The sequence below is a fragment of the Vicia villosa genome, linkage group LG6 (assembly GCF_029867415.1).
Source record: "Vicia villosa cultivar HV-30 ecotype Madison, WI linkage group LG6, Vvil1.0, whole genome shotgun sequence".
NCBI lineage: Eukaryota > Viridiplantae > Streptophyta > Magnoliopsida > Fabales > Fabaceae > Vicia > Vicia villosa.
Genome location: NC_081185.1, coordinates 132622478 through 132649268, shown reverse-complemented (window position 1 = coordinate 132649268; position 26791 = coordinate 132622478). Strand labels below are relative to the sequence as shown.

General features: G+C 34.0%; 2 protein-coding genes across 3 annotated transcripts; both read right to left on the bottom strand.

Annotated features, from left to right (window-relative positions):
• Positions 1–289: 289 nt before the first annotated feature.
• LOC131610051 (myosin-6-like) lies at positions 290–11886 on the bottom strand. The gene is made up of 39 exons (XM_058881913.1): positions 11584–11886; positions 10354–10485; positions 9982–10125; positions 9729–9874; positions 9489–9648; positions 9284–9342; positions 9026–9185; positions 8666–8815; positions 8431–8567; positions 8203–8349; positions 7976–8077; positions 7722–7779; positions 7496–7597; positions 7172–7209; positions 6960–7086; positions 6678–6848; positions 6456–6587; positions 6236–6345; positions 6094–6154; positions 5825–6002; positions 5528–5733; positions 5249–5368; positions 4776–4874; positions 4315–4527; positions 4039–4178; positions 3792–3906; positions 3661–3705; positions 3489–3575; positions 3223–3393; positions 2724–2879; positions 2436–2624; positions 2105–2230; positions 1918–1988; positions 1706–1805; positions 1501–1557; positions 1177–1233; positions 942–1022; positions 786–856; positions 290–652 (listed from the first exon to the last, which is right to left on the bottom strand). The coding sequence occupies exons 1-39, from the start codon at positions 11584–11586 to the stop codon at positions 538–540; spliced, it is 4536 nt and encodes a 1511-aa protein (XP_058737896.1). The 5' UTR covers positions 11587–11886; the 3' UTR covers positions 290–537.
• Positions 11887–19913: 8027 nt separating this feature from the next.
• Positions 19914–25525, bottom strand: LOC131610050 (uncharacterized). Of its 2 annotated transcripts, XM_058881910.1 has the most exons (11): positions 25268–25525; positions 25010–25177; positions 24832–24906; positions 24671–24723; positions 24044–24194; positions 23088–23198; positions 22621–22747; positions 22381–22478; positions 21424–21562; positions 20597–20649; positions 19918–20498 (listed from the first exon to the last, which is right to left on the bottom strand). In XM_058881910.1, the coding sequence occupies exons 1-11, from the start codon at positions 25451–25453 to the stop codon at positions 20415–20417; spliced, it is 1245 nt and encodes a 414-aa protein (XP_058737893.1). In that variant the 5' UTR covers positions 25454–25525; the 3' UTR covers positions 19918–20414. The 2 variants fall into 2 exon arrangements, with proteins under 2 accessions (XP_058737894.1, XP_058737893.1); XM_058881911.1 differs by lacking the exon at positions 23088–23198 and having other exon boundaries at positions 19914–20498.
• Between the last annotated feature and the right edge of the window lie 1266 nt (positions 25526–26791).

Below are 26791 nucleotides of genomic sequence, written 5' to 3'. Positions count from 1 at the left end.
AGTTGTAATGCCTTCAAATTTAGACAAGAGTATAGGGTGGTCCAAAATAGTAAGAACTTGGTCCCAAACCCTTTTATTGGGCTTGTGCCATGTGAATTTCAAATGGGTTGGCCACAAGATGTTTCAAATCTTCACAATTTTTACTAACATTTCGAGGTGGATTCTAGAATTCATCTGAGTCAAGTAGCGTTTATAGAAATACAGACAGATTATCCACCAAAAAAATCTTTACATCGGAAAAAAATCATATCACTTCAAAAAGGAGCGAAAAATAAGAAAGTAAACACTATTGTTCAAATTCCTGATTTTCATTACTATATATATTATAGTTGAATGCTAACAAATGAATGCCTAACAAAAGAATGGGAAAAAATAACTATACAGCTGGGGTAGCATCATGCTCATGATGCAGGATTGCAGGGATATGGCCAGAAAATGAACTATAATTTTCTTTTAAAGGAAAAAAAATCTATAAAGTAAATATAAAATGGCTTATATACAAGCACCAAATGGCACAATCAAAAAAGTATGGTAAGGTTACTCATTTAAAAATTGGAATGCTGGATTCTCAAGAAGTTCGTCAGCTGGTTTCATGTCTGAGAAGTCCTTCTCTTGCAGTGATGCTGAGAGGTCATCCACTGAGAAGGGAATGCTGTAAAAAAAAAAAAAACATGTTATCTATAAGCATTTATATGATAAAGACTTAAGGTATAAGCTCTTAATTAAGTTGTTTATTCATATAGGCTTGGAGCATGTGTTAGTAAAGCACTATCAAGCAGCCTCACCTAAAACTGTCATCCAACAAGAAAGAATCGCTATGAGGATTATTGGAGTCCATCCTCATGCTAGCAAGGACCTGAAGGAAGATTTAAATGCATCAAACATTTGTCATTTCAAGGATACTTTTTGCCGTGACTGGAAAAATAGAGACACGAACTTACATGAGGTGATACGCTTTGTGTATTGTAGTTATCATCCCAATAAAGTGTACATATTTTACACAGCTGCTGGACATTCAAAATCTGTAGAAAAACCGAGCAAAATATGAGAAAAAACATATAAACTATAAAAACTATGATGGCAAGAGTTAAAATGTTAAGAGTATAATGGCGAGTATAAATGAGGGATGCAAGTCTCATGCACAGCACATGTGGAGTTTGAGACGTATAGACTTACAGGGCATAAATCATTAACGATTTCTTCGTACGAAATCCTATACTTTTGATGAATAACCTGTTATATAAAATGAGATGTAGAAGTAATTAAAACAAAAAAGTTAGATTTTGATCATTTCATTTAAAAGAAATATACATCAAGAAAAACAGAAACTTGATCTTAAAGTAGAAGCAAATGACAAGTCATTTAGCTTTACTGGATCCAAGTTGTATACAAACCTAATCATCATAATCTTGGCCTCTCAGGGTATATGAGAATCAGGTACATAATATTAAAAGGAATTGGAATGAAAAGATACTATATCATCTAGCGAGACACACTTACCAAGAACCCAACAGCCTGTCTTATGTGTTTGAGTTCATCCCAAGACGTTCCTGCATACTGCAAACTTAAGGAAATTATTTTGGAGCTTTGATAAAATTGTCTACACCAGTGCTAAAATGACATGTCATCACCAATTCAACATACCAAGTAACATGTGTGTGAACTCAAGATTAAAAATATTATAGTAAATGTGAAAACAAGTTACCTCCTCCTTCGCTTGGCAACACCACAGCTCTAATTCAGCTAGTCCAGCTTTCACATATTCCCCATTGCTGAATGTGCAACAACCGGGACGAACTAGCAAACTAGTAACCATTTTAGGGGGGTAAATTGTTAACTTATCCACATTTATAAAATAAAAACATTACAATAGAACAAAAAAAATTATGTTAAAGGAAGTGTATCAAAACCACTTACCTATTGAAGAGTTGCACATTGATATATGAGAATGTTTGACTGAAGATCTTTCGGATAAGAACTGGAGGCACCTGAAACCCAAAAGAATATTTATCTTCTTTCAGTAATTTTAGAAATCAAATGGACAAGGCTTTCCATAGAGGTAATTGCATAATATTCAGACGTTAATAATCTCAAAGTTCCTTACAAAGTTCTCTTTCAATGTGCATAGGAGGGCGTTGAGGGATGCGATAATATTCTGCCAATGAGCCATTGGGGAATCTTTACCAATGGATCGGCCAGAGCGTAACACTCCCTTTGATGTTCTTGGTGCCTGTATATCACCAACGAGGGTTGCATAAAGAAGAGAATAAAAAAAATCTGATTAAAAACAAAACGTAGACTCAATCCTTTTGAAGTTTTTAGAAAATATCTCCAGAAGGGAAAAATGTGCATGGAAACATACTATGAGAACTATATCAGATGAGGAAACGGTTGGTTTAAAACCAACATGAGTTTCCAACTAGATTTCAACACACCTGGATACATAGTGCAAGAACCGACGTTAACTCCTGCATCAAGTTATCTCGAATGATGCCATATATTTTCTCCAAATAGGCTGTGAGCTGCTGTTTGAAAAGTAAAGCAGGGTACTTAGCCTCTACCTTGCGTACCACCACTGATGAAGGGGAAGTAAAGCTGGCAGAAGAAGGGGATGAAAGAAAACTCTGCAGTTTACCATTGAAAATGAATAAGAGGAATATTTTAATTTTGAAGTGTTTATTGGAAATTAGAAAATATATAATATAGTAAGAAATATTCATTACCTTAGTCATTCTTCCAAAGAGGGATGTTGGATTAGGCGGTTTTCCAACCGGGGTGGAATTTGTTGAATTCCCAGTATTCAGGCTTTGATCAAGTAAAAACAATAATGCAGATAAATTTGACATCCAATAGGCCATAAGATCATTGTCATCTTGATCCTGCAAGGTAAAAAGAGAGTATGTTTGAAGAATCCGAATAATTAACTTTAAACAAGTGCTCTAATACTTCTTTATTATACCAGAAAAGAAAAGCACCATAAATATAGATCATCATCAAACATTTTAGTTGCCACAAAATAATTCACTGTCTAACATTTTGACATACTTAAACATGAAATACAATTTTGTCAAAAAAAAAAAAAAAAGGTGAAATACAGTTTAAATTGTCACAATTAATTGGATATTTGCATGCTCTTGTTCTAAGTATAATTTATTTCCTATGCTTTTTCCCGGTGTTATCATGTCCCACAAAGTATAACTAAGAATAGAGTAGGAAAGTCACCTCAATTGCGGAACCAATCATCTGGATAAGGCGATCAAATACACTAGATCTTTCATCTTCAAATGATTTCCAGTGGAGAAGACATTTGTAAATGGTATATGCAGCAATAGGCTTTCCATGGTTGAACCCAATATTTTTACTAACACAGTTGACAAGTGAGTCGAAACTCCCCTGCAGTGAAACCGAATTTTAAGATTGAGAATCGTACCTTTGATGAAAATTCTATGAAAACTAACAAAGCCAAATTCTTAAGCTTAAGTACATACATGACGTCGTTCACTGCATGATTTCTTCAATTTTGAGTCAGATTCGGTGCCAAGTTGTTTCACTTTCACAGGAGTAACAAATGCATCCTGTAAGGACAAATCATTTTATATTCCACTAGACACAGTCGCTTGTTAAAAGGGACGTAGAATTAATAGCAAAAAATGTACTTACAACGCCATTCTGTTCTTCTGCTGCATGGTGACCATTTACCAACTTCTGCATATCACAAAGTCAATATTTCAAACATTGCAGGCGTAATAACAGAGAATAAGGACCGACGTAATTTAGCTGCTATAAATTACCTCAGATACAGGGGTAGAGAGGTTCTCCACTGTCGTTTTCACAGACGGGTTTATAAGAGGTTGTGTTTGAAGAATATGTTTTGCAAGTTCCATGTCTGCAAATTTCTCTTCAAGCCTATCAATATTAATTAAGAAATTAAATTGGTCATCGAGAAAAGGGTAACCGGATTATTACAGTTAGAACCAGAGGCGTAATGTTCAATTAAATATTTCTCTGATATTAGCAAAACTTAATCATGGACCATACCTTTGCATGGCAGTCTTCATCTGGATTACTTTCGATTCTGCATCCAAAGCTTGCTTCAACCTTTCTTCACTAACTTTAGTTTCCTCTTCATACCTTTTTTCAGTTTCATCAATTTTCTTTTCCAGTGAACTCACCAAGTTCTGTAAAAAATTCCATAAAGCATTATATTAGTAATACAATGCGACAACCTATCTTATGCTAAAATATCTGAAGCATACCATCAAAATACTAATACTTTAATTAAAACACAGCTATCTAAGCCCAAAACCACATCACCTTGAGTTTCTCGTTTTCACTACTTAGCTTCTCCAGCAAAGCATGGTCAACAACTGGAACCTCTTGTATGACAGGAACTTTCTCCTCCAATATTTTTGTAGCCTCCCGCTCCTTTTCAAGAAGTGATTTCGTTTCTTTGAACTTAAATTGCATCTCTAGCAACTCTGACTGTAATTTTTCATTTTCTTTTGTTTTGGCTTCTTCAATGGCCACCTACATTTAATATTAGAAGCTTATTGCAACGTCGGATACTAAATTTTATGCTACCACTTTCTTACATGTTTGACAGATAAAGCAGACAAAAAACCTTTTTATAAGTTACACAAATCGTTGTTGTTCCACTACAATATTTTACTAAATTTGGAGTATTTAATTCATACTATAGGAAATTTTCCAGTATACCACAGTTAAATGATTTATGTTAACAGTTAGTACTAACAAAATCTTAGTCATTTATTTACCCTTAAATGTTTTTCCAGCTGCCACTTCAATGTAAGGTCTTCAACTTGTTTTTCAAGCTTAGTTTTGGCATCTTGGAGAGCCCCTGTTTCTCTCGCAGCCTACAACCAAAATAGCAAAAATCTCAATCATTAAATGAGAAAAGCAAAAGAGGCCGATCGTCAACGCAAAGTCATTTAGTGACAAAATCTAATAATTTTAAATGGTTCCCCCTCCTTACCACAAAAAAAGGCACATACCATAAATTCATTCAAAATGTATTTAAATTGCATCTCTAGCAACTCTGACTGTAATCTTTCATTCAAAATGTATTTATAGCCAACTCTTAATGTTCATAGAATTATAAACTCATTTTGTATAACTATTATCTCGATTCTCGAGTCATATCAGTAATATGATAATTATAACAATTTTACGTAAAGCTAATATTCATTGACCAATTCAAAGGTTTAACTTATTAAAAAAAGGTAATTACCATCTTGAGTTTCCGCAATTCTCGCCGGGCAACTTTTCCTCGCCATGCACATTGTGTTGCAATTGCTGCCTTCTTTAATTTTGTGAAATGAAGTTGTGCCAAGTATTTCCTGTAGTGGCTCTGCAAGACACAAATTCATCAGATTTGTAAAAGCTTTTTAAACCAAAACAAATAAACTAAGTTCAGCCGCTACAGTTTTGCATACAATGGATGAACAACAACAGTAGTAAAAAATGTTCAAAACATCTTTCAATGATATCTTTTCCAAATATTCCCTACCTGAATGACAACTGTTGCAGCAGTTCTTCTTCTAAAGTGTAGGTCACATCGAGCACCCATTGCCCGCATACCAGTCTGGATAGAGACAGCAGAGACATACAATTCTTTGTACGCCTTCCTAGCAATATGCATGCGGAGAGACCTTTGAATGAGCAGACTAGAAGCCTCCCGCCGCATTCCCTCGAAAACTTGCCTCGCAAGTTGTCCTGCAATCAGTATAAAGCAAGCCATTGGTTGGACTTCAAAATTCTAAGTTATTACTGTGAGCTAATATCTCAAGAAGCAAAGAGCAGATACCTCTGCATGCAGCTTGAATCTGCACGGCTGACAAACGAAGTGAAATGAAACTTTGATGTGCCAAATAGGAGCGGACTTTCCTCTGAATAATACTTGCTGACTTTCCCAAGATCTCACTTCTACGGGTATCTAGTTCTGCCATTTGACCAGCTCGAAGAAACACCTTTGTTTTACCAATCTATGCCAATAACCAGTAAAATTAGTCAGAAAAGGATAACATAAACTTGTGTGGCCAATCTGAAATCACTGAATGCAATGGTAATAGTCACCTGATAACCCTCAAGTCCAACTTTCTTGAGAATCCTCTTGCAAGCAGTGGTCTCGTCAGAACTAGCATAATTATGATATGTAATAAGTAAACATTTTCAGACTAACAATCAACATTCCTGATAAGGAGGGTGAACAACATACCTTCTGTCCAATGCTTCGGAAGCTAGAAGGCCAAATCGATCAACAAATTCATCGAAAGTTTTTCTAGTGGGATATCCAGCACAGCTAATCCTAATTGCTTCCATAACTCCCTACAACCAGATAAACTAATCAGCATAAACTTACATAATCTTTAGTTGACTTTCAACTACGACATGAAGTTTATGGTAAAAAAACAGGATACAAACTGTTGCAGTCTTACCCCACAGCGCAGTTGCTGCAAAACATTTTTATTCTCAAAAATTGCCGGTTTAAGAAGATTATTAGGTTTCACACATCGAATGTAGTGTGGCTCGCTGGAACTTAGAGTTTCAAGTAAAGATTGCAATTGAAGCTGCAGTGCAAGATATATGAAGAGTTTTAACAATCCCAAAGATTAAGCAAGAAAGATATATTAGTTGTATTTTTATATAAATAAAAACACCTTAAATCCGGAACCTATTGAAGAGAACTTAGATTGTTTAGAAGTTTCCACAGGTGAAGGGGGAAACAAGCCCGACACAAAGGAGCATTTGGAAGCATTAAGAAGTGCCTGGTGTTCCGCAACAACATAATCTTTGTTCTTGTCAAGGAAAAACTCGGTTTGATAAGTGACCTACAAAAAAGAATACACATATCACACCAAGCAATCTTGACATGCATTATGTCATATTATGAATCCTGTTTATTATATTTCTGAACTAAATTTATAATTTTACCAACTTACATCACCAGCATAATGGCATATTGTGAAGTCACTAGGTGATAATTTGGGCTTGCTAAACCTTTTATGGTCTTTGAAGGTCTGATACAACTTTTGGGAAAAAGTTTCATGCGTTGATCTAGGAAACATGCTGGATAACACGCATATAACTAATTTACTTAGCATCCATAGAAATTGTTAAAACGAATAAATATGGGCTCAGTATAAATGTGTACCAAGCTTCGTCCAAAAGCGAAATAATGCCGCCAGGTTTCTGAAATGAATGCAAGGCAATTCAAAAGTTAAAAGTATTCCAACTGATAAATAATATATTCATTAATGAGTAATAATGTTTTCTCAAATAAGCCCAGAAGTTAAAACAAAGGGGTAGTTAAAGTAAAAATGTTTTCTCAAACAAATAAGCCCTGAAGTTAACTTTCCATGGGAGTCCATTGTAAGCAAGGATTTCTCCTTAGAAGGAATGAATATCTTAAATAAAAATCATGCAACGAGAGATAAAGACCAATCAGCTTAAGCATTGCAGAGTTAGAAACAAAAACCTTTTCAATCAGATCCAGAATATCTTGATTATCCACAAATTCAATGTAACTCCAATCAATTTCTTCTTTTTTGTATTCTTCTTGCTCCATTTTGAAAACATGCTGTAGAACAAAATATTTGAGGGCAAAAATAGCATGTGGAGTAACAAAAAGGTGATGTCATTGTCTGATTCAAATACACAATCAATTATAAGCGGAAAATATGTATCTTCCATAAAAAAGAAACCTGATTAAAATGCTGCTGAAGCTTTTCATTGGTCAAATTAATACAAAATTGCTCAAAACTGCAGAGTACATGTGACAGACAGGGGTTAATATACAAAGTCAGGGAAAAGAATATCATTTCATAATAATGTAGATTAATAGGAAACCAAACTGGCAAAGCGGTTTTTAACAATACGCAAGTTTATTGGAGCAACTGTTGATTTGAAGAAACTGTTCCGTGCTAATTACACAATAAAAGGTGTACTAGTTACACACCTGTTAGTCTTGAAACTCTCAAAACCATAAATATCCAGCACACCAATTATGGATTTTGACTCGGGATCTTGGCCGATGGAATTATTTATTGTAGCAACCAACCTGCAAAAGAATGATGGAAAATTTACCATATGATACCAATACTTGGGAACGAACTGACCAAATTTGTAAGTACCTCTAACCAAGGTTCAAAAAAGCATATCTGACCAATCTGTTCACAGACTTACCAGTCAAACAATCTTGTGTATACAATCTTAGCCAACGCATCTCGACTTTGTGCAGCAGCTTCTGGATCCAGCCATCTTGTAACTGTTTCATCACGAGTAACAAGTACACGTTTGCAAAGAGAATCTTCAAGTGCCTTTGCATCACACCTGAATAAAGTTTTTTAGTCAAGGTGGAAACGATATAAAATGTAAATTTTAAAATGGTGCAAATGTTCAATGTTTGCTCACATAAAAAGCTCAGCTGCAGTCTGTAGGTGGAACCGGGATTTATCATCTTTGGGCATAGATGAATCTATCTCCTCCCCTTTCACAAATTCAATATTCCCAAGATGCAAAATTGCAGCAACAACTTGAAATATTGCATCCTGGAGAGACATGGAAGAAATAAAAAAAACAAATAATAGAGTTATAGATCATGCTTGAAAAAAATAAACATGAAACTAGAGAAACTCCAAATAAATACCTGTTCCTCAGAACCTATTCCAACAACATCCATTGCATTTCTTAGAGCGCTATATTCTTTAGATTCATCAACCCCGGTTAATTCATAGCAATTTGATTGATTCAGATAATGAAACGTTCTTGGATGCCCTAATTTGTACTTCTTAACATCCTGAAAAAAAAAACACAAAAAAAGGTCCGTAAAATTAAAATGCAAAATCCCAAAATGCCAAGCATGAACTTACCAATAAAGAACTTCCAAACATTCTACAGGTTCATTTGTAGACAGTTTTTCTACCGTTAACTAACTGCATTTTAATTTTATGAACCAAATTCCCAGCCTAAAAACAAATCAATATAAAAAACAAAAGAATCTTGTTACCTCTGGAGGTGCAGTACAGAGCATGTAGAAGCAATGGTAATTCCTCTCAGGATCTGACACTTGGCAAACACGTGATTTTTCCAGAAGATAAGTTCTGATAGCAGCGCCTGATATTCTTCCTTTTTTATCAAATTGAATCTCCACGAACTTACCAAACCGACTGCAGAAGTCATAAGTGAGAAAAAATTAAAGCACATAAGATGGTATGACATAAACAGTTGCACTATAGTCACAACCAGAACACTTATGATTTTTCACCTTGAATTATTGTTCCTCACAGTCTTTGCATTGCCAAAAGCTTCTAGGACGGGATTTGACTGTAAATCAAGGAAGAAAGTGTGAAAAAAAGGTCTACTTTAGTTAGTTAATATTGTAAGCAATGATTGAAATTTAACAAAATAAATAGGTTATGTTAATGAAATCCGCTTGTCAAACAAAATTTGTAAAGATATAATTCTCTCACCTCGAGGACTTTTTGCTCGACAGTTCTACCTTCAGCAACAGCCGCTCTCCCTCCCATGTAAGCAAGATATCTCATGAGTAACTTAGTACTTTCTGTTTTACCAGCGCCACTTTCACCACTCACCAATATTGACTGGCTGATTCCATCATTTATCATGAGCCTAAATACACATATAATTTATATAGTCAGACTTTATAAACTAACAGTATGCTCTAATTAAAGGACATATATGAAAATTACCTATATGCTGCATCGGCAACAGCAAAGGGATGTGGACTTAACTCACCAAATGCTGCTCCTCTGTATTGCGCCATCATATGGCTATCATATAAATGAGGAAGCTTTATGAACGGGTTCACAGCAATCAATATATTCCCAGTGTAAGTCTGAAAGCAAACCGATGTAATTGCACAAGTTAATACAGAATGAATGAAAACATGAAAAATCACACAAAAGACACCGTCTAAGGAGCATTGGGAAGCAAAATGCGTACATAAATTTCATTGATTTCGTATCTTGATCTCAGATTACTTAGGACTCCGGGCTCATGCAGGTACGCGAGTTTGGTCATATCATCCACCCCACACGGTGGAACTTCGGTATCTTTATGATAAATACTGGAGGCTTTAACAACAACCTGCATATTGCAAATCAGACATATGATGGGGACAAAATAAACAAATTCTAAAGCATCAGAAAGTTCAAAATTCTGAGTTAAAAGAAAGTGCATAAGTACATATTATGCTATCCTTCAAAGATTCAAAGAAATCAAAACAGTCATGTAAAACCAGTAATTCAAAAAACAGAGAAATGCATCAGTGAAGGCCAAGATTAACTTTGAGCAAATATTACAAAATGCACTCACCGTCTTCCCGGAAGTGCAAAGGACTTTGATTTGTTCTCCATTAATCTCCAAGACCTCGCCATCTATCCAAGCTATATCAGAATCCTCCAACCAAACATGGGTCCCAACTATAAGATTGGCAGACGCAGCAGCCTACAATCCAAAATTTATGCACAATCAAGCAACTAGGGTAAAGCTCACAAAAATACCGAAAAATGGAAAGGTCAACTTTGGACGAAATTAAAGAACATAGAAAAAGAAGCTATCTACACTTAAGCCAATGAAAAAAAATTAAATCAATCAACAACATAATGGCAGTATATTTATTTAGTAATAATCAGCAATGTCAATCCATCATGGTCAGATTTCAAAAACAAACTAATAGATTTGAATAACCAATTCAAAACAGAAGATTTATAAGACAGATGAAATCATTCACAAAATTCATAGTGAAATAACTTCATATCAATATAAACTATAGTTAAAATGAAAATCACTAACACTATAGAAGTGGATTCTTGCCCGCAAATCACAGCTCAGCTGGAAAAAAGCCGATATTGCTAGGTTATGGTGAACGAGAACGGAGCGGAATGGAACAGATATTTCATTCCATTGTTTGTGTATTTTACATAATTTGACGGAACGGAATAGAGCAAATTAGTTCATTCTATTGCATACATCCCAAATTAGGGAATGAAAAATGAAGAAATGAATGGAATAGTATGGAATGGATTTCATCATGTTCCATTCCGCTCCATCCATTATTTACAAATTCAAACAATGGAATCTACTTATATACTACTCTATTTCACTCCATTCCATGGCATTCCACCAATCCAAACATACCCTCGGGATCGTGTGTATGAGTGTCTAGTGGTTATGATCGGTTCCATTACAAATCAAAAAAATAAAAAATTAGATTCCTACATTGTCAGCTAGCAATAAGAAAGAACAACATTCATAGAAAATAAAAACAACCACTACTAATTGTAACATTAATCAGTTCTAAGACAAAAGACAGAGACCCTAATCTGTTATCTATTGTATTACATTGGCAGATGAATTCAGTAACACAAGGAAAACAGCATCAACAACTCCATTTGCATCAACATAACGAACACCGCAACCTCATTATAATCAATACAAGAAAAAACCACACCCCCATTATCCTAGAAAAATTCAATTCCAACAGACTAGAAATTGACTAAACAACTACCACAAGAAAAACCCAAATGAACAAGAAGCAATTACCATATTCCAAAAAAGATCTGACGAAAAACTCAGCTTGCAATTGGATCCACCTCCAATGACAACTCCGCCACTTCAAAGCTCAAATTTAACGCGGTTTACAACAACTTTCAAATGCAGAAAACGGTGCACACGGAATAAAAAATGGTTATGAAGTGAATAATGATAATGTGGATAGAATAATGAGAAGCTTAAAATGAAAAGCCCTTTAACAAAAATCAAACTTTTGAAGCATACTGCAACTGTAACAGCAAAGTTTGGTGCTGCAATGGCGTAATTTTCGTTTCTGAGAGTTTATAGCGTTCCTTCTATTGGTGCAATGTGGTACTAATATATTTTCATTTCCTTTTTTTTTTATACCGATTTTGGCCTTTGAATTTAAAGTAAAAAATAATTATTCATTTATTCTAGATGAAACTCACGTGACACTCAAACTCACACTCACACACATAATTTCATTGATAATTAAATTAAACAAATAAAAAAATTAAATGAAAAATATTATTATAGGTATAAAGCAATATGAAACGGTTCGTTTGTTTAAGCAGTAGATTTCCGTAAATGCCCTTTTCATGACAAATGTCACAATCAGACATGATATTGTTGGAAATTAAACATTAAATTTAAAAAAAATCAAAAAATTTGAGGCGCTAAACTGTGTCCATGATCACATCATATATGGTAATGGTACCCACTTAACTCAAAATCTTCTATAATTAATACTTCATCTTTCTCTTAAAAAAGGTTTTGTTTAAACTTTTCTAACGTTTAAAACTAATTTAATGTATTAATAAAAGGAAAAAAAATATATATGCACAAAAAATTTAAAATAATTTTACAATTTAATAAATTATTATTTACTAAAATATTTTAATATATTTTTAAATGAGAAATACAATTAATTTGACTAAATATTTTAAGTAAGATTTTTTTCTTGAATAAATATACATATAAAAAAAACTAGGGTGACAAGAATTTGAATTAAGAATCTACACATATAAAGTATTATTATTTTAATTTAATGTAATGTTTACAATTTAAATGTTTTAGTTTTGTTGAAATTATGAATTTAAATTTATGTTTTAATATTTTCCTATATTTATAAATATTTATGAGAATATGTATTGGTCAATAACAAAAACAAAAAATTAATATTTTAAACAGTGACGTCATAAGATGTCTCTGCACTCTAATTTTTTTAATTAATATTTTAATATAAATAATATTATTTTATTTGTGAGTCAACTATTATCATTATTATATTTAGGGTGAATTCTTATCTACCCAACTCAAAAAGTTGGGTAAGATTACCTCCTTTGTAAAATGTTTTGAAAACAACAAATATATTTATAGTATTTTAATAAATGATTAAATGTGTTAAATGAGATGGAATCATGTAATTGGTTGGAGGTTGACTACCCAATTTTTTGTATTTTATTTTTAATAGATTTTATAAAAAGGAATGAAATTAATGGTAGGTCATTAATATTAAAAAATTAATCATTTTAGGTTGAGCTTTATATTATATATATATATATATATATATATATATATATATATATATATATATATATATATATATATATATATATATATATATATATATATATATATATATATATATATACACACGTGGCAAATGAGTTCGCAAGTTTTATTCATGTTCTTTATATTTCTTGAGTTCCTTTGCGTTATTCTTCATTTTTCTCGTCATTTTCAGCTGAGGTCAAATTAGGGCAAGTTCTTCTCCTCTTTCTCTTCGTTTGTTTAACATCTTCACCATCATCATTCTCTTGTTATTCATCTTGTTTTGGTCATTGATTGATGAAGGTTAGTCATTGTTCTTCACATATGAAGCATAAAAATTCTGAAAGTTGTGAGTCATGTGTATACACTAGCTCCCCAATTGTACCAGATTTCCATTTGTGGAGATAAAGTTTTTCTTTGTATGGCAACTACTGAGAAAAATTTGGAAAGAAATTTTGAGGTTGCCACAATTACAAGGTAAGTCTTGATTTCTATTTGGGTATGTTAACATATAGTAAACACGTTTTGATTTAAATTTTAAATTTGCAGGGATCCTTGGAAAGACGATGTGGGTTTTTCTGTTGGTTTAATGAGGAAATGGCATAAGACAGAAATCAAGTCTTCATGAATAAGTTGGAATGCATACATATCAAGAGAATTTTGTGAAACCAAAAATCTGTGGATCAGAAGTTGTCATTTAAATATTTTAATTTAATTTTTTTAATAATTTGGAAACTTTAATGAATTACTATATTTGTTAGTGTAATTATTATTTTTAATATATTTTAGATTTCATATTCGAAATGAATATAATAATATTGGAAGTAATGTTATGTTAGTAATAAAAATATGGCAAAATACCTATTTTGGTCTCTTAACTATACTTTACGGTTCACTTTGGTCCCTTATCTTTCTTTCGTGTCACTTTGGTCCTTTAATTTTATAAAAGATGCAAACATGTCCCTTCCGTCAGTTAGCCTCAAATGTCCGTCTATTTTAGCTACGTGGCAGGTGAGTTGGCAAGTTTTCTTCATGTTCTTTATATTTCATGTGTTCCCATGTGTTATTTTTTATCTTCCTCGTCGTTTCCAGCTGAGGCCAAATTAGGGTAAGTTCTTCTTCCTCTTTCACTTTGTTTGTTCAACATCTCCACCATCATGGTTCTCTTCGCCATCATCGTTATTTTGTTGTTCATCTCATTTTGGTCATTGATTGGTGAAGGTTGGCCATTGTTCTTCGCATTTGAAGTAGAAAAATTCTGAAAGTTATGAGTCATGTGTATACACTAGCTCCCTAATTGTACCAAATTGCCATTGTGGAGATAAAGTTGTGCTTCGTATGGCAACTACTGAGAAGAATTTTGGAAAGAAATTTTGGGGTTGTCACAATTAGAAGGTAAGCCCTGATTTGTGTTTGGGTATGTTAACATATGGTAAACACGTTTTGATTTAAATTTGAAATTTGCAGGGATCCTTGAAAAGAGGATGTGGATTTTTCTGTTGGTTTAATGAGGAAATGACAGAAGACATAAATCAGGTCTTAATGAATAGGTTGAAATGCATATCAAGAGAATTTGGTGAAACCAAAAAATTGTATGAGAAATTGCGGATTAGAAATGAAGAACTAGAGAATTCGATGATGGAAATACAAATTCAACTGAACAAGATATTGAAGTGGAAAAAAATTGTGAACTTGATGTGTATTATAATTTTAGGTGTATGTGTTTTAAACTTTTTTAGGAGTATGTATCAGCTATTATGTATAATGTCTATGTGTTTTTGTAACACTGTCACAAAAATGTGTAATATCATGTGTATTTGGTCACAATTATCAGTTGAATATTATTAATGTTGTTTGACACAGTTTATCAGTTGATTGTTATTCCTAATATTTCGGCATATGGGATAGAAATTTCACATCCATAATGACACAATATATTGAAATCACTTAAACACATAACAAATTTCCTAAACATTAACAGAAAATTGTTGGCTTATTACAAAATGACATTAAGACATAAGTAGATATTGTTGCAAGACAAAATGACATTAATTGATATTGTTGCAAGATATAGGCATATTTCCATAAAGATTCCAAAGTGCACTGACATGTTACACAGACATAAAAACCTTTTGGTGGTAGGACCAACCATATTCTTGGATGCAGAGGATCTTGTTGTTAGTCTTGGTGGAGAAAATGGCCTTCTTATATCAAGTTTTTTTTCTTGTCAGTTCCTTTTGCATTGTCAGTTTTGCCTTGCCCTGATGTTGCCTTTCCTTGAGAAGACTAATTTGCATTCATGTATCCCTGTGTTGCAGCACCTTGTTTTGCAGCAGCCAGTGTAGCTTTGGCATTTGCAACATTTTCCTGAGATGCAGCAGCTTGTGTTTTTGAAGACTGTGTAGCATTGGCCTGATATGTAGCAGCTTGTATTGGTGAAGCCTGTCTAGTAGTGGTATGGGTTGCTTCAGTTGGTCTGACCTTGCAAGTCTTTTGTTATGTCCTATTTTTTAGCACCTAGAGCATTTGACTATAAAACCCGATCTTCTCAATTTTTTATGAGTCCCATCAATCTAACCTTGCTCAAGGTTTCTCCTTTTCTTTGGCCTATCAAGCATCTTCCTATACTCAGATGGTTGCACATATGGATATGGAGTCTTTTCCCACAAATTGGATCCATTAATAAGGTAAAGCACATGCTTGTAGACTGCCTTGTACCTAGATGTCCTATAATATTCTAGAATATAGTCATCAACTTTAAAATTCCTGCTTTTCATAGTTGACATGCATGGACACATGGAAGTCCTGTGAGATCCCATCTTCTACAAGAGCACTAGTAATCCTTCAAGTTCACAATGAATGTTTCACCTGGGTTTTCTACATGCCTTACTTCAAGCACGTGCTCATCTGACATTCTACAATAACAACCAATGCAATAAGTATAAGTAATAATAACAACCAAAATATCTATTCACAAAATGTGTTTCATACCTGACAAGCCATAAGTTGTAAAAGAACTTGTTTTATCAAGCTTCTTCCTAATGTTTGGGCAATATATCATTTCCAGATACATCTTGGAACCTCATCCTATTTTTTTTCCATCTCTCCATGATGTAAGTTATAATCTCCTCAAGCATTGTTACTAGTGGTTTAGCTCTTGAGTCAAGAATAACATAATTAAAAATCTCTGACATGTTATTAAGCAAAACATCACACTTGTTGGTTGTCCCCAAATATGATCTACTTCAGAATATTGGTGGTGTCTTCATCATACGAAGAAATGCCTCTTCACTGATTAATCTCATACCCTTCATCTCTCTTTCCCAAGCTTGTGAGTATGTAGACTTTGCAGCCTTCCAAATAATTTCCTTAAACATCTTTCCAAGACACCTCTTCTTGAAATTGTTGTATAAATGCCTAACATAAAATATTTGTTCAACATTGAGAAACAAGTTTATATACCAACATATAACAATGTAATGATAAAAGTTTGTATATCAAGTTAATTTACCTTTTGTTGGTCTGAAATGAAAGTATATGTGAGACATTCAGTTACACCTCCTAGGTCATCAATCAATAGTTCTAGAAACCAGGTTCAATTGTCCCTATTTTCACCTTCCATAATTGCATATGATATCAGAAACATCTAATCGCTAGGATCTACTCCAATAGTTGCCAAAATTTAACCTCCACAAAGCCCCTTTAAAAAATAACCATCCAGACCTATGACATGTTTACACAATTTAAAGCTTTATTTGTATGTTGCATAGCATATATAAACCTTTATAAAAATGGTCTTTGGTCCTCAATACCATCTGGAACAGGTTCAACATTCATCTTAACTATTGACCCTGGATTAGCTCTTAATAGTTCATAACAATAGTCAAATATCTTAGCATCTTAACATTATACTCCCTAATATAGTTATATTTGTCAATTACCTTTCTTACTTCCCAAGATTTCTCATCTTTTAACTTGGAAAAATACACCTCCCACTCACAACCATCCTTACATCTCACTCTCACCTTTCTCTTGCAATTTTTTCTGAACTTTAGGTCTCTACCATTGTGAACAACATGGCTATTGCATCCTTAATGTTATTCTTTGAGGTAAAATACATGCCTACCTCCCATTTGTAGTTGGTCATATCTTTGGGTGCTTTGAAAATTGGATACTTCTTCCTCTTAACTCCATTACTGTCATCACTGTCACAACCACTTTAAAGATCATCACTGTCATTATCACTCCCCTTGTATTCTTCTGTATCTTCTCCATTCTCTCCTTTCCGCTTAGCATTTCCATCACTTTCACAAAAAAGGAGATCAACTAGCTCATTTTCATCCATCTCATCATACCTATCAGATTCATCTTCAAATGTTACTTCAAAAGCACTATCATACTGGTAGCTCTCTTCCTCATTATCATGAGAATTGTATTCATTATGCACCTCACCAATATTGTCTGCTTCTACTCCAACAGTTGTTGATTCCACTCCAACATTTATTGATTCCACTCCAATATTTGTTGATTCCATTTCAATATTGTTTGCTTCCACTTCAACATTGTTTGCTTCTACACTAGCATTGTCACCTCCATGCCCAACAATATTATCATTCAATTCAACATTGCCAGCTTCTTCCACCCCAACAATACCATCATTCAATCCAAGATCACCTTCTTGCAGAACAAGATTCTCATCATTCAGTGCAGCACTGGAACCTTCATCCCCAACATTAGCTCTATTCAACTTCTTCACAAGGTCATCATGCAACTTGTTAACCAACTCTTCCACCTCATCTACAATATTGCCAGGCGCCTCATCTACATTAACCACGGGACCAACAAAATAATTAGGTTGAGACAAATTGTGTACAATGTAGATATCAATCCTTTGGTGCACACTGTATAAAGGTATGCAATTTCTATAGCTCCTTTGTCATCAACTAAGGCATTCATCCCAAATTGTGGGTTCTTGTAATAAATTCTCTCAACATTGTCCCAATAACCTAACTCTTTCAAAGTATCAACTAACTCAAAATAATACCACTTATCAACATCTATGGTCAATTGAGCTACCAAGCCTCCTTCATACAAACTAAGTTCAGGATCAACGGATGCACCACTGTGGTGAATTGTGAGCTTCAGAAATTCATCCATTACCACTATTCAAGTAGTAATCATCACCTAACACAAGACCAAAACAAACATTCAAAATCCTAAATCTACCAAAACCCTAAATCTGCAGAAAGCCCTAAATCTACCAAACCCTAAATCTGCAGAAAACCCAAAATCTACCAACAATATGTAGAAAGCCATAATTCAATTACGAAAACATGTAGGTTTTACTTACCTGGAATCGAAACTTTGCCTCCAGTCGTCCCTACAATCGCATTCACCATCTTCCTTCGAAACTGCCTTTGTCGCTTCACGTCTGTTTTATCTAATGTGTTAGTGTAGAAGAATTCACAAAATGAGCTTTTGTTCACGTCATTTTGCCTAACATAGTATCAACCGTTCATTTCCTTTGCCATATGGACTCCACTTATCCACCTCATCAAGTCAACTGCCACCTGAAACGTGTTTTTGGACTTTGACTAACGATTCACTAACGGAAGGACTAACGTTGTTGCTTTTAGAAAATTAAAGTATCAAAGAGACACGAAAAAAATGGGACAAAAGTGAATCAGAGGGTATAGTTAAGGGACCAAAATAAATATTTTGCCTAAAAATATTGAATCATTTTGTGTTAAAGTTAATAGGGTTCTACCACCCATTATGATTATTCTTAACTCGATAGATTAATTTTTGCAATTGTGCATAAAAGATGTTTGATTTTTACCAGAAAAAACCTATAAATGTATTATTCAATAATTAACTCAAATTTTATATTAGCACAAAGCCAATATTACCCTCAAACTAAAATTTTTACTTATCAAAAAATGGGGTTAACACTGTCTTTGTAAATTTGCATATTTGCTATTAATGTTTCACATTCTACTACATATTGTTTCAAATCACATCTCAAGTGGAACAAGACACTTGTTTTCCCTCAGTGCAATAAAAGAACTACTCTCTATATTGTTTCAAATCACATCTCAAGTGGAACAAGACACTTGTTTTCCCTCAATGCAATAAGAGAATTACTCTCTATAACAAACCCGTTTTTTTTAACTCACATTATTTTTTCTCCACCTTTCTTCACCTCATTTTCTTTTTCCACGCCAAGACTCATTTATTTGCATGCTCGTCTTATTCTCTATATTTACACTTTTTTCAACGTTTATTCAGAAATCAGAGATACATCTTCGTAAACAGTCGATTTGCGATTTTTTGTTGTTGTAATGAACTCATGGTGTAACACCTGTCTTGTATATTTACATGAATTATGGTTGAAAGACTATCCATATTAAGACATAACCGGGTTACGCAACATGCATCCGTTTAGAGGGAAAAGAGTCAACCTTCCCAGACTCAATCTACCTCTAAACAGGTCGATGCGGAGGCGGCGTCAATTTCCAGGACTCTTGTCTCTCCGCCTTCTTCTTCGACCCCTTGCTCATGCCTCATCGCCTCCATTTTCACGTAGACGCGTGAGTTCACCTATTCAGATACTTGAGGCAGGAGAGGCATCAAAGGCCCAAGCAACACCTAAGGCACCTGAGGCATCACAGGCCCAGGCGACACTAGCAGCACCTGAGGCGTCCCAGTCCCAGGCGGCACCTGATGCATCACACGCCCAGGCGACACCTCAGACATCACAGTCCCAGGCGGCACCTAAGACATCACATGCATCAGAGTCGTTCAGAGTGTATATTGACAGCTTGGTATTTGAGAATATACACTTCCACTATTACACCGATCACCGTGAGACGATTTCCTTTGATGATATTGTCTTAAACTCAGGATGGTTGGCTTGCAGGTTACGTTTGACAGCTCCTTATCTATCTGAGCACGTCATGCGTCAGTTCGACTACATGCAGTCCATTCCCAAAGACCCTTTTGTATCTGCTCCTCCCACTATGATTCTTTGGTGTACATTTAATTAAAATATAACAATAAATAAAGTTAAATATGTTTTTTTTGGCATGTAAAACACTATCTGTTATCCCTATTATAAGAAAAGATTAAGTGTATTTTTTTTTGTCTTAATCAAAAGAAAAGTACACACACTTTAAGACAAGTTTATTACCTGTGATAAATTAAAATTAAAATCATGTACTCACATTCTGCACAAACTATAGGACATTTTTTAAGACATGAATAAAGAACCACGAAGTAAACATGAGCACTACAACAGAACTTCCTTCTCAGCATAAAAAGGATGTTAAGCATGGATCTGTTCGGTGAGGAAGACCGGTTCGAGCTCCCAAAGCTCTACACTTGGCAGCTGCCTGCAGTTATCACAATGAAATGAGTAAAAAAATCTCCAACATTCTATTTTCTTACTTCTGTTGGAAATAATATGAATAAATTGTCTTGAGCAACTTACTACTTGTGCAGCAAAGGGTAACATTATCTCTGGTACCATGTTTGAGCAAATGGCTATAAATAAAACAAGTCAGAGCAAAATCAATTACTTTGTAAATAAAAAATGCCAAAATAAACTTCCAAAAAAATGTTAACATGCAGAGACGGAAAGTGTGTCATTCATATAACTTCACAATTATCCTTAGAGGACTTAGTTTGAGCTATTGGTTTTGTATTCTGCTACTCCAAGCTTAGTCTTTGACTAGATACTGATAGGAGAGTATCTTCTTGCAACCATGCAAAACAGCCAAACAAATGTGTTGAACCATAGAGATTTTGAGAGTTCTACTTCTGTTAAGTTCCACCCACTTGATAACTGTCTAGCTAAAAAAAACAGCTAACTCACGAGCGAACTGACTCAGCATGGGACTCTAGGTAAGAAAATAATGCCGAATAGATACTACTGCAAAGATTCTGGAACAAATAAAGTTGCATGTCTACTTGATTAAGATTTCACATGAAAATGTTGGACCAGTTTAAAACCTCAGGAAACTAGCAGATATATGGAAACAATGCAAGCTTTGACCTAGACAAACAATCGTGAATGGAACACGCCATAATTTTTTTTCCAATGAGATTAAATCAAAATTTCTTTTTGGGGTTCAGGCAAGGGTGGCATCACTACCCACTGCCACTAGGATGAGCCCATCCATAAGGATGAAAAGGGTGAAGTCTGTGTACCACATCATGGAGATGTTTTTGTTTCTTTTTGTGACTCTACTGTAAATGGACACAAGTAAACAAACCAAAAATGAATATCCAGGTGAAGTCTCGAGTAACTACACCTACCATACATAATTGCTCCAATAAATGCATCCCCGGCACCTGTTGTATCAATAAGCTCAGAATCTGGTATCTTCTCTGCTGTTCCGATAAAGAATCTCCCACAAACTGTGCCTATTCCATTTGATCTGAACTTTCTCACCACCTAAGAAAATAAATGGGTGAAGATAAGAGGAGAAAATCTATTTTATAAGAATTTATCATGATCATCTATTTGACAAAGAATTGAACTAGTCTAGGTTTATCTATGATGTTGTTGTCCCTCAACTTATGTTGGCAGTTTTAACGTCAAACTTGAGTAGGCATACAAATGCAAATTCTATACGAAGTTATCATTTCTTAATCAATATGAATATAGCTTGTCTAATTTAAATGAATTGAAACACAAAATTGAATCCTAACAAATGTAGTATAAATTTAGATTCTTGTTTGATATTATGATCATAAAAAGATGTTTCACTCAATTGCTTTAACTTTTATATTGATATGATTTTTGGTATCAGTTTACAGTGACACATACAGATACAGCCGACCCGGAGATAAACTTGGTTGTCATTGATCAGTTGGTGTAATATTGAAAATATCAATAACAAAACTGGACAATAATACTTTTCACACGCCAATGCAGTGATATTCCTTACAATTTAAATAATGCTTATGAACCAAAAGACGTAATTTGCAAGATTCGCCCGTACTCGAATTTAAGCATGTGGTTTTAAATCCATGATTGCTTTTCATGGTCTGTAATTCCACGCTAAACAGAAACCTAGTGACAGAATTTGACAAGATTCTTTTGAATTAGCCATATAATTCCCCTCTCTTATGCAAATTATTGTCTCCGTCTTCAAATTTTCTTCTTTTATTCAAACAAAAAATATATTTTTAAACTCAATCTGGAATTACAGAATGTATCTCCACATTAAAATAAAAGTTATACAAGTTATAGGTTCATCAATAGTTTACCGATGATATGCAGGTTGGAATAGCCAAGCTATCATCTTTCTCTTTGTACAAGAGTTCTAAGAAGCTCTCTACATTCCTTTCTTCTATGCCGACATCCTCTGCCCACAAGAGCATTAAACTTGTAAGTTACATTTGTTCAAAGAAAAGCGTGTGATTCAAAGCAATGATAATTTAGAACATTCTACTCTTTCGAGAAGTAAAATTAAAAATTTGAAATGAAAAAGTCATTCGGGTGTTCACCATTTGTACTTCTCTCCAACATTAGACAGCCATCTTCACCCAGAGTCACAATCACAAACTTGACATTTGGCAATCTTATAAGCATGGAAACCAATGCACTTGGGATAGATGGTGCCTGTGTCCAAGCCTAACACAACAAGAACCAACCAAATGAACACCAAGAAAGATTAATCATGAACAGAAGCATATGGACAGTTGGACACCTTATATATGCAATTGGAGGTGTGCCCTACCTAAAAACCAATTCAAGCTAACCATGACATGATAGAAGAGTTAAAAAGTAAATTTATAATGATAATTGCCAAAATTGAAGAAACTTCTTTTTGTTTTGGGAGTACTGAAATTCTGAAAACACCATGAAGTGTTGAAAATTGAATTAATTGTCTCCCTCTTAGTGGAATCCGAGAAGATAAACATTTTCATATAGTTCCAAATTCATGGAAAAATGCATGTGAGCCCCTCATTACCAGTGGAAACTTTGCTGAACATACAACAAAATCAGCAAGCTTCAATAGCTCATCCAACCCTTCCCTTGGCGATTCTGCCTCAACTAAAATAGGAATATTATTGCGAGCTGCCTGTACAAGGTTGTCAAATTCTAAAGATTAAACCAGAACAGACAAGTATTGATGGACAAATTTACATGACAGGAAATAGGTTCACAGCCCACTAAAGAAAAAGAGCTTTACATATTCAAAATCGATGGACAAATTAAAAAATCACAGTTTAAAATTACAAATGAATGAAAGATGAAGGGACTGGGCTCCCCCTCATTGGGGCTGGATTCAACTCGGTAGACCTAGGTTTCAGCCCATATTTAGGTTCGTTCACCTCGTTGGCCTTTTGGGTTCATTGCATACTCGCAACAATGGATTTGTTCATGTTTCCTGGTGTTATGACTTTGTTTACTCTAGGAACTACGGTGGGGTTGGGACTCAATGGAGCATCATTCCCCTTCCCTGTATATTTGTTTATATTTGGGAGAAAATACCAATTATGGTGTACTCTCATTCAATCGTCCTCAAAATCACAGGTCTATACAAGTTTTTGTGAGTCTACATAAGTTGACACAAAGGATACTGTAAGCGAGTTAATTCGATTTTGATGCCTAGAAACATAAGATTGTATGAGTTAACTTGAGAGTTGGAGAAACATGTTCATGCAGACTAAGTGTAGTAGGTATTCTTTCAATCATAATATTATAGTTCGCATACACGTAGCTGGGAAACAAAAAGAAACCTCGCCAACGAGACAAATCACAGCCTCAACAAGTAAGCTTTATGCCTGACCTTTTTGTCTTCATGAGTAATTTTGAAATGACAACCTACAACTAAAAGTAATTTATAGCTTACTAGTATGTATGCCTTAAAAAGTTATCCATCCATAGTGGAAGAGGTGTGAGCACAAGTGAGATGATGATTACCTCTTGTCCCACAAATAGAGCAGTTTCGATAGACATTCCATCAAAATAAACTAATCTTGCTCCATCAAATGCAGACAACAACATTGACTGAGACAAATCATCTGGCATTAAGGGAGGATCTCCAGGGGTGTAAATACTTGTGCGAGTTTTTCTGAGAGTATAGCTTATAATTAGTTGACTCAATTAAACTATTGAAATTCTAGGTAGATTGCCTCAAATATATTTAATCATATATTTTTATTTTAATCAGCTCTAATACTACAAAATATAATTGATGTAGCAGTATTGTTAATACATATTAGCTTCGAGAGACTACGGCTGCATAGCCAGGAGAGTCACTTTAGCTAGAATTAAAATTTTATATTGATATACATTATACACGAGGATTGAGAACTTGGACTTTACGCATAATTTCATTTTGAGGACATGTTATGTTAAATAAGTGGGGCACTGGCTGAAAGATAATAGAGCTTCACCATAAGTTCACGAGAGTGCATTTTCTGAAAAAAAATTCCTATTATACCATTGTAAGCCTTGGGTCTACAGGCTTCTTGATATTGTTAATGAAAGTCGTCCTAATATTAATCCATGGGAAGTAAAGAGTAAAAGATAGAAACAAATCCTTACGTTTGGCTGTCTACAAGTACATATGAAAATGTAGAACTACCACCCTTGGATACCTGAAAAATGAAAACATTAAACTCTCAACTCAGAAAGTTATAACTAATTAGAAGAAAACGAAGAAGGTTCTTCCACTGTGCCTACAAAACACACAAGCTGAATCTTACAATAATAAAGGAAGTATCGACACCATCAGCTTCAAGTTCCTCCAATATGCTCTTTCCTCTAGCATCATCAGCAACCTAGTCGAAAACATATACAAACAAACAACTCAATCAAAATTCAACAGTCCCAATCAGATTCATCAGATCAGAAAATAAATAAACAGAAACAAAATTGAAAAACCTTGGAAATAAGCTTGGGTTTCAAACCGAGTCGAGCCGCACATGTTAAAGCATTACCGGCATTTCCGCCTCCTTGCACCTTAGAGGAGGTTGTTCGGATCTTATCGTCCGGTTTCGGATATCCGTCCACGGTAGCTAAGATATCCACCGTCGTCATTCCGCATCCGATCTGTACAGAAAAAGAAAGCTATGTAACTAAACGCGCGCGCAGGAGGAGAGTGGGGGAGATAGATAGAGAGAGGAGGAGGAGGGAACGAACGATGATTTGGTTTTGGGGGAGAGGAGGAACGGCGTGGGATGAGATATTGATGCTTTTCGTGGAGCGGAATGTGTTTGAGTGAAAAAAAGAGTGTGCATTAGAATGGAGGCGGGATGGAAATTGAGGGAAAGGGGATGAATGTTTGTGGAAAACGGTGGCATTGAATGGTTTCGAAATGCATGTCATTGGAGATTCTACGGTTGCTAGTTGCGGTTCTGTTCTACCTTCAACGGTGGTTCAACAATGGAAGTTGATCGAACAAAATTGTAAAAAATTAAATATAGAATGAAGATCCATTTTAGTCCCACGCAAATATTACAGGAGTCAAATTAGTCTTTCACAATAAAATAGACTCAATTTAATCCTTATAAAATTTAACCGAATCATATTAGTCCTTCTGTTAATATTTTTTTCAAACCGGTTCTTTTCTAGTTTTAAACTGTGACTAGACTGTCACGTTGAATTTTATTTATTTTTCATTTTTTAAATATTAAATTGATTTTTATTTTTAATTTTATTTTTAAACAATTATAAATTAATAATATAAAAAAGCTAAAATTGTTTCTTATAAGGAGTTGAACTCAGACCCATGTGATTAATCTTAAACAATTCTAAATTTAAAATAAGAAATACAAAATTTGTATCAATATGGTCTCAAACCTAAGTCTCTTCAGATTAAATGACAGTCAATTTAATACAATAGAAATTGATTTATCTATTTGTACATGATAGTCACTTTACTAACAATAGAAATAGATTTGTCTAGTTGTTATGGATAGTCACTTTACTAACCGTAGAAATTGATTTATCTAGTTGTAAATGATAGTCACTTTACTAACAATAGAAATAGATTTGTCTAGTTGTTATGGATAGTCACTTTACTAACCGTAGAAATTGATTTATCTAGTTGTAAATAATAGTCACTTTACTAACAATAGAAATTAATTTGTCTAGTTGTAAATAATAGTCACTTTATTAAAAATAAAAATTGATTTGTCTTGTTGTAAAATAATAGTCACTTTACTAACAATAGAAATCGAATTTTCTAGTTGTAAATGATAGTCACTTTATTAACGATAGAAATTGATCTGTCTAGTAGTTGTAAAGTGAAAATCATTTAATTTGAAGGGACTTGAATTTGAGACCTCATAGGTAAAAATTTATGTATAGAATTTGTTAATATTAGTAGAAATCATGGAAATTACTTGTTTAAAAATTACTTTATAAGAAATAATTTTGACTTTTTTGATAGTATTCATTGATAACTGTTTAAAATGAAATTAAAAATAAAAAATAATTTAGTATTTAAAAAATTAAAAATTAAAAAAATTCAACGTGTCAGTCCAGTCACGGTTTAAAAGAATGAAAAGAACCGGTTTAGAAGTAGGAAAAAATGGATTTGAGAAAAATATTAGCAGAAGGACTAATATGATCCGGTTAAATTTTGTAAGGGATTAAGTTGGGTCAATTTTTTGTGAAAGACTAATTTGACTCGTGTAATATTTGTGAGGGACCAAAATGGGT